This window comes from Eucyclogobius newberryi, unplaced genomic scaffold (genome assembly GCF_026437365.1).
Source record: "Eucyclogobius newberryi isolate DKJ021-1_F unplaced genomic scaffold, fEucNew1.0.hap1 SCAF_7, whole genome shotgun sequence".
NCBI lineage: Eukaryota > Metazoa > Chordata > Actinopteri > Gobiiformes > Gobiidae > Eucyclogobius > Eucyclogobius newberryi.
The window spans coordinates 5211614-5228893 of record NW_027316389.1 but is presented as its reverse complement, the minus strand read 5'-3'; the positions used below and the strand labels follow the sequence as shown (position 1 = coordinate 5228893).

General features: G+C 63.7%; 1 protein-coding gene across 2 annotated transcripts in view; it reads right to left on the bottom strand.

Moving 5' to 3' along the window:
- cftr (CF transmembrane conductance regulator) overlaps positions 1–17280 on the bottom strand; it is a 93615-nt gene that overhangs the window by 31329 nt on the left and 45006 nt on the right. For both annotated transcript variants that reach the window (XM_072435274.1, XM_072435275.1), the window contains exon 13: positions 17069–17155. In XM_072435274.1, the coding sequence (XP_072291375.1) occupies positions 17069–17155 (87 nt within the window). The remainder of the gene's footprint in view (positions 1–17068; positions 17156–17280) is intronic.

The window sequence follows — 17280 nt, the reverse complement described above, 5'->3', positions numbered from 1 at the left end:
GCGTCTGCACCTGCCTCTGCACCTGCCTCTCCACCTGCCTCTGCACCTGCACCTGCGTCTGCACTTGCGTCTGCACCTGCGTCTGCACCTGCGTCTGCACCTGCGTCTACACCTGCACCTGCGTCTGCACCTGCGTTTGCACCTGAGTCTACACCTGCGTCTGCACCTGCACCTGCGTCTGCACCTGCCTCTGCACCTGCCTCTGCACTTGCACCTGCGTCTGCACCTGCACCTGAGTCTAAACCTGCGTCTGCACCTGCCTCTGCACCTGCCTCTGCACCTGTGTCTGCACCTGCGTCTGCACCTGCGTCTACACCTGCCTCTGCACCTGCGTCTGCACCTGCGTCTACACCTGCACCTGCGTCTGCACCTGCGTCTAAACCTGCCTCTGCACCTGCCTCTGCACCTGCCTCTCCACCTGCCTCTGCACCTGCGTCTGCACCTGCGTCTGCACCTGCTTCTGCACCTGCGTCTGCACCTGCCTCTGCACCTGCCTCTGCACCTGCGTCTGCACCTGCGTCTGCACCTGCGTCTGCACCTGCGTCTGCACCTGCGTCTGCACCTGCGTCTACACCTGCGTCTGCACCTGCGTCTGCACCTGCGTCTGCACCAGCGTCTGCACCTGCGTCTGCACCTGCCTCTGCACCTGCCTCTGCACCTGCCTCTCCACCTGCACCTGCGTCTGCACCTGCGTCTGCACTTGCGTCTGCACCTGCGTCTGCACCTGCGTCTACACCTGCACCTGCGTCTGCACCTGCGTTTGCACCTGAGTCTACACCTGCGTCTGCACCTGCACCTGCGTCTGCACCTGCCTCTGCACCTGCCTCTGCACTTGCACCTGCGTCTGCACCTGCACCTGAGTCTACACCTGCGTCTGCACCTGCCTCTGCACCTGCCTCTGCACCTGTGTCTGCACCTGCGTCTGCACCTGCGTCTGCACCTGCGTCTACACCCGAGTCTACACCTGCGTCTGCACCTGCGTCTGCACCTGCCTCTGCACCTGCGTCTGCACCTGCCTCTGCACCTGCCTCTGCACCTGCACCAGAGTCTGCACCTGCGTCTGCACCTGCGTCTGCACCAGCGTCTGCACCTGCGTCTGCGTCTGCACCTGCCTCTGCACCTGCGTCTGCACCTGCGTCTGCACCTGCGTCTACACCTGCACCTGCGTCTGCGCCTGCGTCTGCACCTGAGTCTACACCTGCGTCTGCACCTGCGTCTGCACCTGCCTCTGCACCTGCCTCTGCACCTGCCTCTGCACCTGCCTCTGCACCAGCGTCTGCACCTGCGTCTACACCTGCGTCTGCACCTGCGTCTGCACCTGCCTCTGCACCTGCGTCTGCACCAGCGTCTGCACCTGCGTCTGCACCTGCGTCTGCACCTGCGTCTGCACCTGCGTCTACACCTGCACCTGTGTCTGCACCTGCACCTGCACCTGCACCTGTACCTGCACCTGCACCTGCACCTGTACCTGTACCTGCACCTGCGTCTGCACCTGCACCTGCACCTGTACCTGCACCTGCACCTGCACCTGCACCTGTACCTGCACCTGCACCTGCACCTGTACCTGCACCTGCACCTGCACCTGCACCTGTACCTGCACCTGCACCTGCACCTGTACCTGCGTCTGCACCTGCACCTGCACCTGTACCTGTACCTGCACCTGCACCTGTACCTGCACCTGCACCTGCACCTGTACCTGCACCTGCGTCTGCACCTGCACCTGTACCTGCACCTGCACCTGTACCTGCACCTGTACCTGCACCTGTACCTGCACCTGCGTCTGCACCTGCACCTGTACCTGTACCTGCACCTGCACCTGCACCTGTACCTGCACCTGTACCTGCACCTGCGTCTGCACCTGCGTCTGCACCTGCGTCTACACCTGCGTCTGCACCTGCGTCTACACCTGCGTCTGCACCTGCACCTGCACCTGCCTCTGCACCTGCGTCTGCACCTGCCTCTGCACCTGCCTCTGCACCTGCGTCTGCACCGGCGTCTGCACCTGCGTCTGCACCTGCATCTGCACCTGAGTCTACACCTGCGTCTGCACCTGCCTCTGCAGCTGCCTCTGCACCTGCCTCTGCACCTGCGTCTGCACCTGCGTCTACACCTGCACCTGCGTCTGCACCTGCGTCTAAACCTGCCTCTGCACCTGCCTCTGCACCTGCCTCTCCACCTGCCTCTGCACCTGTGTCTGCACCTGCGTCTGCACCTGCGTCTGCACCTGCTTCTGCACCTGCGTCTGCACCTGCCTCTGCACCTGCCTCTGCACCTGCGTCTGCACCTGCGTCTGCACCAGCGTCTGCACCTGCGTCTGCACCTGCCTCTGCACCTGCCTCTGCACCTGCCTCTCCACCTGCCTCTGCACCTGCACCTGCGTCTGCACCTGCGTCTGCACTTGCGTCTGCACCTGCGTCTGCACCTGCGTCTACACCTGCGTCTACACCTGCACCTGCGTCTGCACCTGCGTTTGCACCTGAGTCTACACCTGCGTCTGCACCTGCACCTGCGTCTGCACCTGCCTCTGCACCTGCCTCTGCACTTGCACCTGCGTCTGCACCTGCACCTGAGTCTAAACCTGCGTCTGCACCTGCACCTGCCTCTGCACCTGCCTCTGCACCTGTGTCTGCACCTGCGTCTGCACCTGCGTCTACACCTGCCTCTGCACCTGCGTCTGCACCTGCGTCTACACCTGCACCTGCGTCTGCACCTGCGTCTAAACCTGCCTCTGCACCTGCCTCTGCACCTGCCTCTCCACCTGCCTCTGCACCTGCGTCTGCACCTGCGTCTGCACCTGCTTCTGCACCTGCGTCTGCACCTGCCTCTGCACCTGCGTCTGCACCTGCGTCTGCACCTGCGTCTGCACCTGCGTCTGCACCTGCGTCTGCACCTGCGTCTGCACCTGCGTCTGCACCTGCCTCTGCACCTGCCTCTGCACCTGCCTCTCCACCTGCACCTGCGTCTGCACCTGCGTCTGCACCTGCGTCTGCACCTGCGTCTGCACTTGCGTCTGCACCTGCGTCTGCACCTGCGTCTACACCTGCACCTGCGTCTGCACCTGCGTTTGCACCTGAGTCTACACCTGCGTCTGCACCTGCACCTGCGTCTGCACCTGCCTCTGCACCTGCCTCTGCACTTGCACCTGCGTCTGCACCTGCACCTGAGTCTACACCTGCGTCTGCACCTGCCTCTGCACCTGCCTCTGCACCTGTGTCTGCACCTGCGTCTGCACCTGCGTCTGCACCTGCGTCTACACCCGAGTCTACACCTGCGTCTGCACCTGCGTCTGCACCTGCCTCTGCACCTGCGTCTGCATCTGCACCTGCCTCTGCACCTGCCTCTGCACCTGCACCAGAGTCTGCACCTGCGTCTACACCAGCGTCTGCACCTGCGTCTGCGTCTGCACCTGCCTCTGCCCCTGCGTCTGCACCTGCGTCTGCACCTGCGTCTGCGTCTACACCTGCACCTGCGTCTGCACCTGCGTCTGCACCTGCGTCTACACCTGCACCTGCGTCTGCACCTGCGTTTACACCTGCGTCTGCACCTGCGTCTGCACCTGGGTCTACACCTGCACCTGTGTCTGCACCTGCGTCTGCACCTGCGTCTGTACCTGCGTCTGCACCTGCGTCTGCACCAGCGTCTGCACCTGCGTCTGCACCTGCGTTTACACCTGCACCTGCGTCTGCACCTGCCTCTGCACCTGCGTCTGCACCAGCGTCTGCGTCTACACCTGCGTCTGCACCTGCGTCTACACCTGCACCTGCGTCTGCACCTGCGTTTACACCTGCGTCTGCACCTGCGTCTGCACCTGTGTTTACACCTGCGTCTGCACCTGCGTCTGCACCTGCGTCTGCACCTGCGTCTGCATCTGCGTCTGCATCTGCACCTGCGTCTGCACCTGCGTCTGCACCTGCGTCTGCATCTGCACCTGCGTCTGCACCAGCGTCTGCGTCTGCACCTGCATCTGCACCTGCGTCTACACCTGCACCTGCGTCTGCACCAGCGTCTGCATCTGCACCTGCGTCTGCACCTGCGTCTACACCTGCGTCTGCACCTGCGTCTACACCTGCACCTGCGTCTGCACCAGCGTCTGCACCTGCGTCTGCACCTGCGTCTGCACCTGCACCTGCGTCTGCACCAGCGTCTACACCTGCGTCTACACCTGCACCTGCGTCTGCACCAGCGTCTGCACCTGCGTCTGCACCTGCGTCTGCACCTGCGTCTACACCTGCACCTGCGTCTGCACCAGCGTCTGCACCTGCGTCTGCACCTGCGTCTGCACCTGCGTCTACACCTGCACCTGCGTCTGCACCAGCGTCTGCGTCTGCACCTGCGTCTGCACCTGCGTCTGCACCTGCGTCTACACCTGCACCTGCGTCTGCACCTGCCTCTGCCTCTGCACCTGCACCTGCACCTGCACCTGCACCTGCACCTGTACCTGCACCTGTACCTGCACCTGCACCTGCGTCTGAACCTGCACCTGCACCTGCACCTGCACCTGCACCTGTACCTGCACCTGTACCTGCACCTGCGTCTGCACCTGCACCTGTACCTGCACCTGTACCTGCACCTGTACCTGCACCTGTACCTGCACCTGCGTCTGCACCTGCACCTGTACCTGCACCTGCGTCTGCACCTGCACCTGCACCTGTACCTGTACCTGCACCTGCACCTGTACCTGTACCTGCACCTGCGTCTGCACCTGCGTCTACACCTGCACCTGCGTCTGCACCTGCGTCTAAACCTGCCTCTGCACCTGCCTCTGCACCTGCCTCTCCACCTGCCTCTGCACCTGCGTCTGCACCTGCGTCTGCACCTGCTTCTGCACCTGCGTCTGCACCTGCCTCTGCACCTGCCTCTGCACCTGCGTCTGCACCTGCGTCTGCACCAGCGTCTGCACCTGCGTCTGCACCTGCCTCTGCACCTGCCTCTGCACCTGCCTCTGCACCTGCCTCTCCACCTGCCTCTGCACCTGCGTCTGCACCTGCGTCTGAACCTGCTTCTGCACCTGCCTCTGCACCTGCCTCTGCACCTGCCTCTGCACCTGCCTCTGCACCTGCGTCTGCACCTGCGTCTGCACCAGCGTCTGCACCAGCGTCTGCACCTGCACCTGCGTCTGCGTCTGCACCTGCGTCTGCACCAGCGTCTGCACCTGCGTCTGCACCTGCCTCTGCACCTGCCTCTGCACCTGCCTCTCCACCTGCCTCTGCGTCTGCACCTGCGTCTGCACTTGCGTCTGCACCTGCGTCTGCACCTGCGTCTGCACCTGCGTCTACACCTGCACCTGCGTCTGCACCTGCGTTTGCACCTGAGTCTACACCTGCGTCTGCACCTGCACCTGCCTCTCCACCTGCCTCTGCACCTGCACCTGCGTCTGCACCTGCGTCTGCACCTGCTTCTTCACCTGCGTCTGCACCTGCCTCTGCACCTGCCTCTGCACCTGCGTCTGCACCTGCGTCTGCACCAGCGTCTGCACCTGCGTCTGCACCTGCCTCTGCACCTGCCTCTGCACCTGCCTCTCCACCTGCCTCTGCACCTGCGTCTGCACCTGCGTCTGAACCTGCTTCTGCACCTGCCTCTGCACCTGCCTCTGCACCTGCCTCTGCACCTGCGTCTGCACCTGCGTCTGCACCAGCGTCTGCACCAGCGTCTGCACCTGCACCTGAGTCTAAACCTGCGTCTGCACCTGCCTCTGCACCTGCCTCTGCACCTGCCTCTGCACCTGTGTCTGCACCTGCGTCTGCACCTGCGTCTACACCTGCCTCTGCACCTGCGTCTGCACCTGCGTCTACACCTGCACCTGCGTCTGCACCTGCGTCTAAACCTGCCTCTGCACCTGCCTCTGCACCTGCCTCTCCACCTGCCTCTGCACCTGCGTCTGCACCTGCGTCTGCACCTGCTTCTGCACCTGCGTCTGCACCTGCCTCTGCACCTGCCTCTGCACCTGCGTCTGCACCTGCGTCTGCACCTGCGTCTGCACCTGCGTCTACACCTGCGTCTGCACCTGCGTCTGCACCTGCGTCTGCACCTGCGTCTGCACCTGCCTCTGCACCTGCCTCTGCACCTGCCTCTCCACCTGCACCTGCGTCTGCACCTGCGTCTGCACCTGCGTCTGCACCTGCGTCTGCACTTGCGTCTGCACCTGCGTCTGCACCTGCGTCTACACCTGCACCTGCGTCTGCACCTGCGTTTGCACCTGAGTCTACACCTGCGTCTGCACCTGCACCTGCACCTGCGTCTGCACCTGCCTCTGCACCTGCCTCTGCACCTGCCTCTCCACCTGCCTCTGCACCTGCGTCTGCACCTGCGTCTGAACCTGCTTCTGCACCTGCCTCTGCACCTGCCTCTGCACCTGCCTCTGCACCTGCGTCTGCACCTGCGTCTGCACCAGCGTCTGCACCAGCGTCTGCACCAGCGTCTGCACCTGCACCTGCGTCTACACCTGCGTCTGTGTCTGCACCTGCGTCTGCACCAGCGTCTGCACCTGCGTCTGCACCTGCCTCTGCACCTGCCTCTGCACCTGCCTCTGCACCTGCCTCTCCACCTGCCTCTGCACCTGCACCTGCGTCTGCACCTGCGTCTGCACTTGCGTCTGCACCTGCGTCTGCACCTGCGTCTGCACCTGCGTCTACACCTGCACCTGCGTCTGCACCTGCGTTTGCACCTGAGTCTACACCTGCGTCTGCACCTGCACCTGCCTCTCCACCTGCCTCTGCACCTGCACCTGCGTCTGCACCTGCGTCTGCACCTGCTTCTGCACCTGCGTCTGCACCTGCCTCTGCACCTGCCTCTGCACCTGCGTCTGCACCAGCGTCTGCACCTGCGTCTGCACCTGCCTCTGCACCTGCCTCTGCACCTGCCTCTCCACCTGCCTCTGCACCTGCGTCTGCACCTGCGTCTGAACCTGCTTCTGCACCTGCCTCTGCACCTGCCTCTGCACCTGCCTCTGCACCTGCGTCTGCACCTGCGTCTGCACCAGCGTCTGCACCAGCGTCTGCACCTGCGTCTACACCTGCGTCTGCGTCTGCACCTGCGTCTGCACCAGCGTCTGCACCTGCGTCTGCACCTGCCTCTGCACCTGCCTCTGCACCTGCCTCTCCACCTGCCTCTGCACCTGCACCTGCGTCTGCACCTGCGTCTGCACTTGCGTCTGCACCTGCGTCTGCACCTGCGTCTGCACCTGCGTCTGCACCTGCGTCTACACCTGCACCTGCGTCTGCACCTGCGTTTGCACCTGAGTCTACACCTGCCTCTGCACCTGCGTCTGCATCTGCACCTGCCTCTGCACCTGCCTCTGCACTTGCACCTGCGTCTGCACCTGCACCTGAGTCTAAACCTGCGTCTGCACCTGCCTCTGCACCTGCCTCTGCACCTGTGTCTGCACCTGCGTCTGCACCTGCGTCTACACCTGCCTCTGCACCTGCGTCTGCACCTGCGTCTACACCTGCACCTGCGTCTGCACCTGCGTCTGCACCTGCCTCTGCACCTGCCTCTGCACCTGCCTCTCCACCTGCCTCTGCACCTGCGTCTGCACCTGCGTCTGCACCTGCTTCTGCACCTGCGTCTGCACCTGCCTCTGCACCTGCCTCTGCACCTGCGTCTGCACCTGCGTCTGCACCTGCGTCTGCACCTGCACCTGCGTCTACACCTGCGTCTGCACCTGCGTCTGCACCTGCGTCTGCACCTGCGTCTGCACCTGCCTCTGCACCTGCCTCTGCACCTGCCTCTCCACCTGCACCTGCGTCTGCACCTGCGTCTGCACCTGCGTCTGCACCTGCGTCTGCACTTGCGTCTGCACCTGCGTCTGCACCTGCGTCTGCACCTGCGTTTGCACCTGAGTCTACACCTGCGTCTGCACCTGCACCTGCGTCTGCACCTGCCTCTGCACCTGCCTCTGCACTTGCACCTGCGTCTGCACCTGAGTCTACACCTGCGTCTGCACCTGCCTCTGCACCTGCCTCTGCACCTGTGTCTGCACCTGCGTCTGCACCTGCGTCTGCACCTGCGTCTACACCCGAGTCTACACCTGCGTCTGCACCTGCGTCTGCACCTGCCTCTGCACCTGCGTCTGCATCTGCACCTGCCTCTGCACCTGCCTCTGCACCTGCACCAGAGTCTGCACCTGCGTCTGCACCTGCGTCTACACCAGCGTCTACACCTGCGTCTGCGTCTGCACCTGCCTCTGCACCTGCGTCTGCACCTGCGTCTGCACCTGCGTCTGCACCTGCGTCTACACCTGCACCTGCGTCTGCGCCTGCGTCTGCACCTGAGTCTACACCTGCGTCTGCACCTGCGTCTGCACCTGCCTCTGCACCTGCCTCTGCACCTGCCTCTGCACCTGCCTCTGCACCAGCGTCTGCACCTGCGTCTACACCTGCGTCTGCACCTGCGTCTGCACCTGCCTCTGCACCTGCGTCTGCACCAGCGTCTGCACCTGCGTCTGCACCTGCGTCTGCGTCTACACCTGCACCTGCGTCTGCACCTGCGTCTGCACCTGCGTCTACACCTGCACCTGCGTCTGCACCTGCGTTTACACCTGCGTCTGCACCTGCGTCTGCACCTGCGTCTGCATCTGCACCTGCGTCTGCACCAGCGTCTGCGTCTGCACCTGCGTCTACACCTGCACCTGCGTCTGCACCAGCGTCTGCATCTGCACCTGCGTCTGCACCTGCGTCTACACCTGCGTCTGCACCTGCGTTTACACCTGCGTTTACACCTGCGTCTGCACCTGCGTCTACACCTGCACCTGCGTCTGCACCAGCGTCTGCACCTGCGTCTGCACCTGCGTCTGCACCTGCGTCTACACCTGCACCTGCGTCTGCACCAGCGTCTGCGTCTGCACCTGCGTCTGCACCTGCGTCTGCACCTGCGTCTGCACCTGCGTCTACACCTGCACCTGCGTCTGCACCTGCCTCTGCCTCTGCACCTGCGTCTGCACCAGCGTCTGCACCTGCGTCTACACCTGCACCTGCGTCTGCACCAGCGTCTGCATCTGCACCTGCGTCTGCACCAGCGTCTGCACCTGCGTCTACACCTGCACCTGCGTCTGCACCAGCGTCTGCGTCTGCACCTGCGTCTGCACCTGCGTCTGCACCTGCGTCTACACCTGCACCTGCGTCTGCACCTGCCTCTGCCTCTGCACCTGCGTCTGCACCAGCGTCTGCATCTGCACCTGCGTCTGCACCAGCGTCTGCACCTGCGTCTGCACCTGCGTCTACACCTGTACCTGCGTCTGCACCTGCGTTTACACCTGCGTCTGCACCTGCGTCTGCACCTGCGTCTACACCTGCACCTGCGTCTGCACCAGCGTCTGCATCTGCACCTGCGTCTGCACCTGCGTCTGCACCTGCGTTTACACCTGCGTTTACACCTGCGTCTGCACCTGCGTCTGCACCAGCGTCTGCGTCTGCACCTGCGTCTGCACCTGCGTCTACACCTGCACCTGCGTCTGCACCAGCGTCTGCGTCTGCACCTGCGTCTGCACCTGCGTCTGCACCAGCGTCTGCACCTGCGTCTGCACCTGCGTCTGCACCTGCGTCTACACCTGCACCTGCGTCTGCACCAGCGTCTGCGTCTGCACCTGCGTCTGCACCTGCGTCTGCACCTTCGTCTACACCTGCACCTGCGTCTGCACCTGCCTCTGCCTCTGCACCTGCGTCTGCACCAGCGTCTGCACCTGCGTCTACACCTGCACCTGCGTCTGCACCAGCGTCTGCATCTGCACCTGCGTCTGCACCAGCGTCTGCACCTGCGTCCACACCTGCACCTGCGTCTGCACCAGCGTCTGCGTCTGCACCTGCGTCTGCACCTGCGTCTGCACCTGCGTCTACACCTGCACCTGCGTCTGCACCTGCCTCTGCCTCTGCACCTGCGTCTGCACCAGCGTCTGCATCTGCACCTGCGTCTGCACCTGCGTCTGCACCTGCGTCTGCACCTGCGTCTACACCTGCACCTGCGTCTGCACCAGCGTCTGCATCTGCACCTGCGTCTGCACCTGCGTCTGCACCTGCGTTTACACCTGCGTTTACACCTGCGTCTGCACCTGCGTCTGCACCAGCGTCTGCGTCTGCACCTGCGTCTGCACCTGCGTCTACACCTGCACCTGCGTCTGCACCAGCGTCTGCGTCTGCACCTGCGTCTGCACCTGCGTCTACACCTGCACCTGCGTCTGCACCTGCGTTTACACCTGTACCTGCGTCTGCACCTGCGTTTACACCTGCGTCTGCACCAGCGTCTGCACCTGCGTCTGCACCTGCGTCTACACCTGTACCTGCGTCTGCACCTGCGTTTACACCTGCGTCTGCACCTGCGTCTGCACCTGCGTTTACACCTGCGTTTACACCTGCGTCTGCACCTGCGTCTGCACCAGCGTCTGCGTCTGCACCTGCGTCTGCACCTGCGTCTACACCTGCACCTGCGTCTGCACCAGCGTCTGCGTCTGCACCTGCGTCTGCACCTGCGTCTGCACCAGCGTCTGCACCTGCGTCTGCACCTGCGTCTGCACCTGCGTCTACACCTGCACCTGCGTCTGCACCAGCGTCTGCGTCTGCACCTGCGTCTGCACCTGCGTCTGCACCTGCGTCTACACCTGCACCTGCGTCTGCACCTGCCTCTGCCTCTGCACCTGCGTCTGCACCAGCGTCTGCACCTGCGTCTACACCTGCACCTGCGTCTGCACCAGCGTCTGCATCTGCACCTGCGTCTACACCTGCACCTGCGTCTGCACCTGCCTCTGCCTCTGCACCTGCGTCTGCACCAGCGTCTGCATCTGCACCTGCGTCTGCACCAGCGTCTGCACCTGCGTCTGCACCTGCGTCTACACCTGTACCTGCGTCTGCACCTGCGTTTACACCTGCGTCTGCACCTGCGTCTGCACCTGCGTCTGCACCTGCGTCTACACCTGCACCTGCGTCTGCACCAGCGTCTGCATCTGCACCTGCGTCTGCACCTGCGTCTGCACCTGCGTTTACACCTGCGTTTACACCTGCGTCTGCACCTGCGTCTGCACCAGCGTCTGCGTCTGCACCTGCGTCTGCACCTGCGTCTACACCTGCACCTGCGTCTGCACCAGCGTCTGCGTCTGCACCTGCGTCTGCACCTGCGTCTACACCTGCACCTGCGTCTGCACCTGCGTTTACACCTGCGTTTACACCTGCGTCTGCACCTGCGTCTACACCTGCCTCTGCACCTGCCTCTCCACCTGCGTCTACACCTGCATCTGCACCTGCGTCGGCACCTGCGTCTACACCTGCGTCTGCACCTGCGTCTGCACCTGAGTCTAAACCTGCGTCTGCACCTGCCTCTGCACCTGCCTCTGCACCTGCCTCTGCACCTGTGTCTGCACCTGCGTCTGCACCTGCGTCTACACCTGCCTCTGCACCTGCGTCTGCACCTGCGTCTACACCTGCACCTGCGTCTGCACCTGCGTCTAAACCTGCCTCTGCACCTGCCTCTGCACCTGCCTCTCCACCTGCCTCTGCACCTGCGTCTGCACCTGCGTCTGCACCTGCTTCTGCACCTGCGTCTGCACCTGCCTCTGCACCTGCCTCTGCACCTGCGTCTGCACCTGCGTCTGCACCTGCGTCTGCACCTGCGTCTACACCTGCGTCTGCACCTGCGTCTGCACCTGCGTCTGCACCTGCGTCTGCACCTGCCTCTGCACCTGCCTCTGCACCTGCCTCTCCACCTGCACCTGCGTCTGCACCTGCGTCTGCACCTGCGTCTGCACCTGCGTCTGCACTTGCGTCTGCACCTGCGTCTGCACCTGCGTCTACACCTGCACCTGCGTCTGCACCTGCGTTTGCACCTGAGTCTACACCTGCGTCTGCACCTGCACCTGCACCTGCGTCTGCACCTGCCTCTGCACCTGCCTCTGCACCTGCCTCTCCACCTGCCTCTGCACCTGCGTCTGCACCTGCGTCTGAACCTGCTTCTGCACCTGCCTCTGCACCTGCCTCTGCACCTGCCTCTGCACCTGCGTCTGCACCTGCGTCTGCACCAGCGTCTGCACCAGCGTCTGCACCAGCGTCTGCACCTGCACCTGCGTCTACACCTGCGTCTGTGTCTGCACCTGCGTCTGCACCAGCGTCTGCACCTGCGTCTGCACCTGCCTCTGCACCTGCCTCTGCACCTGCCTCTGCACCTGCCTCTCCACCTGCCTCTGCACCTGCACCTGCGTCTGCACCTGCGTCTGCACTTGCGTCTGCACCTGCGTCTGCACCTGCGTCTGCACCTGCGTCTACACCTGCACCTGCGTCTGCACCTGCGTTTGCACCTGAGTCTACACCTGCGTCTGCACCTGCACCTGCCTCTCCACCTGCCTCTGCACCTGCACCTGCGTCTGCACCTGCGTCTGCACCTGCTTCTGCACCTGCGTCTGCACCTGCCTCTGCACCTGCCTCTGCACCTGCGTCTGCACCAGCGTCTGCACCTGCGTCTGCACCTGCCTCTGCACCTGCCTCTGCACCTGCCTCTCCACCTGCCTCTGCACCTGCGTCTGCACCTGCGTCTGAACCTGCTTCTGCACCTGCCTCTGCACCTGCCTCTGCACCTGCCTCTGCACCTGCGTCTGCACCTGCGTCTGCACCAGCGTCTGCACCAGCGTCTGCACCTGCGTCTACACCTGCGTCTGCGTCTGCACCTGCGTCTGCACCAGCGTCTGCACCTGCGTCTGCACCTGCCTCTGCACCTGCCTCTGCACCTGCCTCTCCACCTGCCTCTGCACCTGCACCTGCGTCTGCACCTGCGTCTGCACTTGCGTCTGCACCTGCGTCTGCACCTGCGTCTGCACCTGCGTCTGCACCTGCGTCTACACCTGCACCTGCGTCTGCACCTGCGTTTGCACCTGAGTCTACACCTGCCTCTGCACCTGCGTCTGCATCTGCACCTGCCTCTGCACCTGCCTCTGCACTTGCACCTGCGTCTGCACCTGCACCTGAGTCTAAACCTGCGTCTGCACCTGCCTCTGCACCTGCCTCTGCACCTGTGTCTGCACCTGCGTCTGCACCTGCGTCTACACCTGCCTCTGCACCTGCGTCTGCACCTGCGTCTACACCTGCACCTGCGTCTGCACCTGCGTCTGCACCTGCCTCTGCACCTGCCTCTGCACCTGCCTCTCCACCTGCCTCTGCACCTGCGTCTGCACCTGCGTCTGCACCTGCTTCTGCACCTGCGTCTGCACCTGCCTCTGCACCTGCCTCTGCACCTGCGTCTGCACCTGCGTCTGCACCTGCGTCTGCACCTGCACCTGCGTCTACACCTGCGTCTGCACCTGCGTCTGCACCTGCGTCTGCACCTGCGTCTGCACCTGCCTCTGCACCTGCCTCTGCACCTGCCTCTCCACCTGCACCTGCGTCTGCACCTGCGTCTGCACCTGCGTCTGCACCTGCGTCTGCACTTGCGTCTGCACCTGCGTCTGCACCTGCGTCTGCACCTGCGTTTGCACCTGAGTCTACACCTGCGTCTGCACCTGCACCTGCGTCTGCACCTGCCTCTGCACCTGCCTCTGCACTTGCACCTGCGTCTGCACCTGAGTCTACACCTGCGTCTGCACCTGCCTCTGCACCTGCCTCTGCACCTGTGTCTGCACCTGCGTCTGCACCTGCGTCTGCACCTGCGTCTACACCCGAGTCTACACCTGCGTCTGCACCTGCGTCTGCACCTGCCTCTGCACCTGCGTCTGCATCTGCACCTGCCTCTGCACCTGCCTCTGCACCTGCACCAGAGTCTGCACCTGCGTCTGCACCTGCGTCTACACCAGCGTCTACACCTGCGTCTGCGTCTGCACCTGCCTCTGCACCTGCGTCTGCACCTGCGTCTGCACCTGCGTCTGCACCTGCGTCTACACCTGCACCTGCGTCTGCGCCTGCGTCTGCACCTGAGTCTACACCTGCGTCTGCACCTGCGTCTGCACCTGCCTCTGCACCTGCCTCTGCACCTGCCTCTGCACCTGCCTCTGCACCAGCGTCTGCACCTGCGTCTACACCTGCGTCTGCACCTGCGTCTGCACCTGCCTCTGCACCTGCGTCTGCACCAGCGTCTGCACCTGCGTCTGCACCTGCGTCTGCGTCTACACCTGCACCTGCGTCTGCACCTGCGTCTGCACCTGCGTCTACACCTGCACCTGCGTCTGCACCTGCGTTTACACCTGCGTCTGCACCTGCGTCTGCACCTGCGTCTGCATCTGCACCTGCGTCTGCACCAGCGTCTGCGTCTGCACCTGCGTCTACACCTGCACCTGCGTCTGCACCAGCGTCTGCATCTGCACCTGCGTCTGCACCTGCGTCTACACCTGCGTCTGCACCTGCGTTTACACCTGCGTTTACACCTGCGTCTGCACCTGCGTCTACACCTGCACCTGCGTCTGCACCAGCGTCTGCACCTGCGTCTGCACCTGCGTCTACACCTGCACCTGCGTCTGCACCAGCGTCTGCGTCTGCACCTGCGTCTGCACCTGCGTCTGCACCTGCGTCTGCACCTGCGTCTACACCTGCACCTGCGTCTGCACCTGCCTCTGCCTCTGCACCTGCGTCTGCACCAGCGTCTGCACCTGCGTCTACACCTGCACCTGCGTCTGCACCAGCGTCTGCATCTGCACCTGCGTCTGCACCAGCGTCTGCACCTGCGTCTACACCTGCACCTGCGTCTGCACCAGCGTCTGCGTCTGCACCTGCGTCTGCACCTGCGTCTGCACCTGCGTCTACACCTGCACCTGCGTCTGCACCTGCCTCTGCCTCTGCACCTGCGTCTGCACCAGCGTCTGCATCTGCACCTGCGTCTGCACCAGCGTCTGCACCTGCGTCTGCACCTGCGTCTACACCTGTACCTGCGTCTGCACCTGCGTTTACACCTGCGTCTGCACCTGCGTCTGCACCTGCGTCTACACCTGCACCTGCGTCTGCACCAGCGTCTGCATCTGCACCTGCGTCTGCACCTGCGTCTGCACCTGCGTTTACACCTGCGTTTACACCTGCGTCTGCACCTGCGTCTGCACCAGCGTCTGCGTCTGCACCTGCGTCTGCACCTGCGTCTACACCTGCACCTGCGTCTGCACCAGCGTCTGCGTCTGCACCTGCGTCTGCACCTGCGTCTGCACCAGCGTCTGCACCTGCGTCTGCACCTGCGTCTGCACCTGCGTCTACACCTGCACCTGCGTCTGCACCAGCGTCTGCGTCTGCACCTGCGTCTGCACCTGCGTCTGCACCTTCGTCTACACCTGCACCTGCGTCTGCACCTGCCTCTGCCTCTGCACCTGCGTCTGCACCAGCGTCTGCACCTGCGTCTACACCTGCACCTGCGTCTGCACCAGCGTCTGCATCTGCACCTGCGTCTGCACCAGCGTCTGCACCTGCGTCCACACCTGCACCTGCGTCTGCACCAGCGTCTGCGTCTGCACCTGCGTCTGCACCTGCGTCTGCACCTGCGTCTACACCTGCACCTGCGTCTGCACCTGCCTCTGCCTCTGCACCTGCGTCTGCACCAGCGTCTGCATCTGCACCTGCGTCTGCACCTGCGTCTGCACCTGCGTCTGCACCTGCGTCTACACCTGCACCTGCGTCTGCACCAGCGTCTGCATCTGCACCTGCGTCTGCACCTGCGTCTGCACCTGCGTTTACACCTGCGTTTACACCTGCGTCTGCACCTGCGTCTGCACCAGCGTCTGCGTCTGCACCTGCGTCTGCACCTGCGTCTACACCTGCACCTGCGTCTGCACCAGCGTCTGCGTCTGCACCTGCGTCTGCACCTGCGTCTACACCTGCACCTGCGTCTGCACCTGCGTTTACACCTGTACCTGCGTCTGCACCTGCGTTTACACCTGCGTCTGCACCAGCGTCTGCACCTGCGTCTGCACCTGCGTCTACACCTGTACCTGCGTCTGCACCTGCGTTTACACCTGCGTCTGCACCTGCGTCTGCACCTGCGTCTGCACCTGCGTCTACACCTGCACCTGCGTCTGCACCAGCGTCTGCATCTGCACCTGCGTCTGCGTCTGCACCTGCGTCTGCACCTGCGTTTACACCTGCGTTTACACCTGCGTCTGCACCTGCGTCTGCACCAGCGTCTGCGTTTGCACCTGCGTCTGCACCTGCGTCTACACCTGCACCTGCGTCTGCACCAGCGTCTGCGTCTGCACCTGCGTCTGCACCTGCGTCTGCACCAGCGTCTGCACCTGCGTCTGCACCTGCGTCTGCACCTGCGTCTACACCTGCACCTGCGTCTGCACCAGCGTCTGCGTCTGCACCTGCGTCTGCACCTGCGTCTGCACCTGCGTCTACACCTGCACCTGCGTCTGCACCTGCCTCTGCCTCTGCACCTGCGTCTGCACCAGCGTCTGCACCTGCGTCTACACCTGCACCTGCGTCTGCACCAGCGTCTGCATCTGCACCTGCGTCTACACCTGCACCTGCGTCTGCACCTGCCTCTGCCTCTGCACCTGCGTCTGCACCAGCGTCTGCATCTGCACCTGCGTCTGCACCAGCGTCTGCACCTGCGTCTGCACCTGCGTCTACACCTGTACCTGCGTCTGCACCTGCGTTTACACCTGCGTCTGCACCTGCGTCTGCACCTGCGTCTGCACCTGCGTCTACACCTGCACCTGCGTCTGCACCAGCGTCTGCATCTGCACCTGCGTCTGCACCTGCGTCTGCACCTGCGTTTACACCTGCGTTTACACCTGCGTCTGCACCTGCGTCTGCACCAGCGTCTGCGTCTGCACCTGCGTCTGCACCTGCGTCTACACCTGCACCTGCGTCTGCACCAGCGTCTGCGTCTGCACCTGCGTCTGCACCTGCGTCTACACCTGCACCTGCGTCTGCACCTGCGTTTACACCTGCGTTTACACCTGCGTCTGCACCTGCGTCTACACCTGCCTCTGCACCTGCCTCTCCACCTGCGTCTACACCTGCATCTGCACCTGCGTCGGCACCTGCGTCTACACCTGCGTCTGCACCTGCGTCTACACCTGCACCTGCGTCTGCACCTGCCTCTGCACCTGCCTCTGCACTTTAAAGAGCGAGACAAAATTAACGTGAATCAAACAAAAGCAAAGTCAGAGGTTTGAGGGACGCACTTCTCAAAAATGTCCTTCTCCGTGACGATGTCCAGGTGAGTGAAGGGGGCGTCGAGCAGGTACAGGTCTGCGTCCTTGTAAACCGCTCTGGAACGGAAAAACACCTTTAGCTTAGATAAACAATACACTCTTTTTAGCCAAAATGTCCTTGAAATAAGCTTAATAATGACATTTATTCTGCGGTTATTTAGTAGAAATGTCTTCAAGAGTGA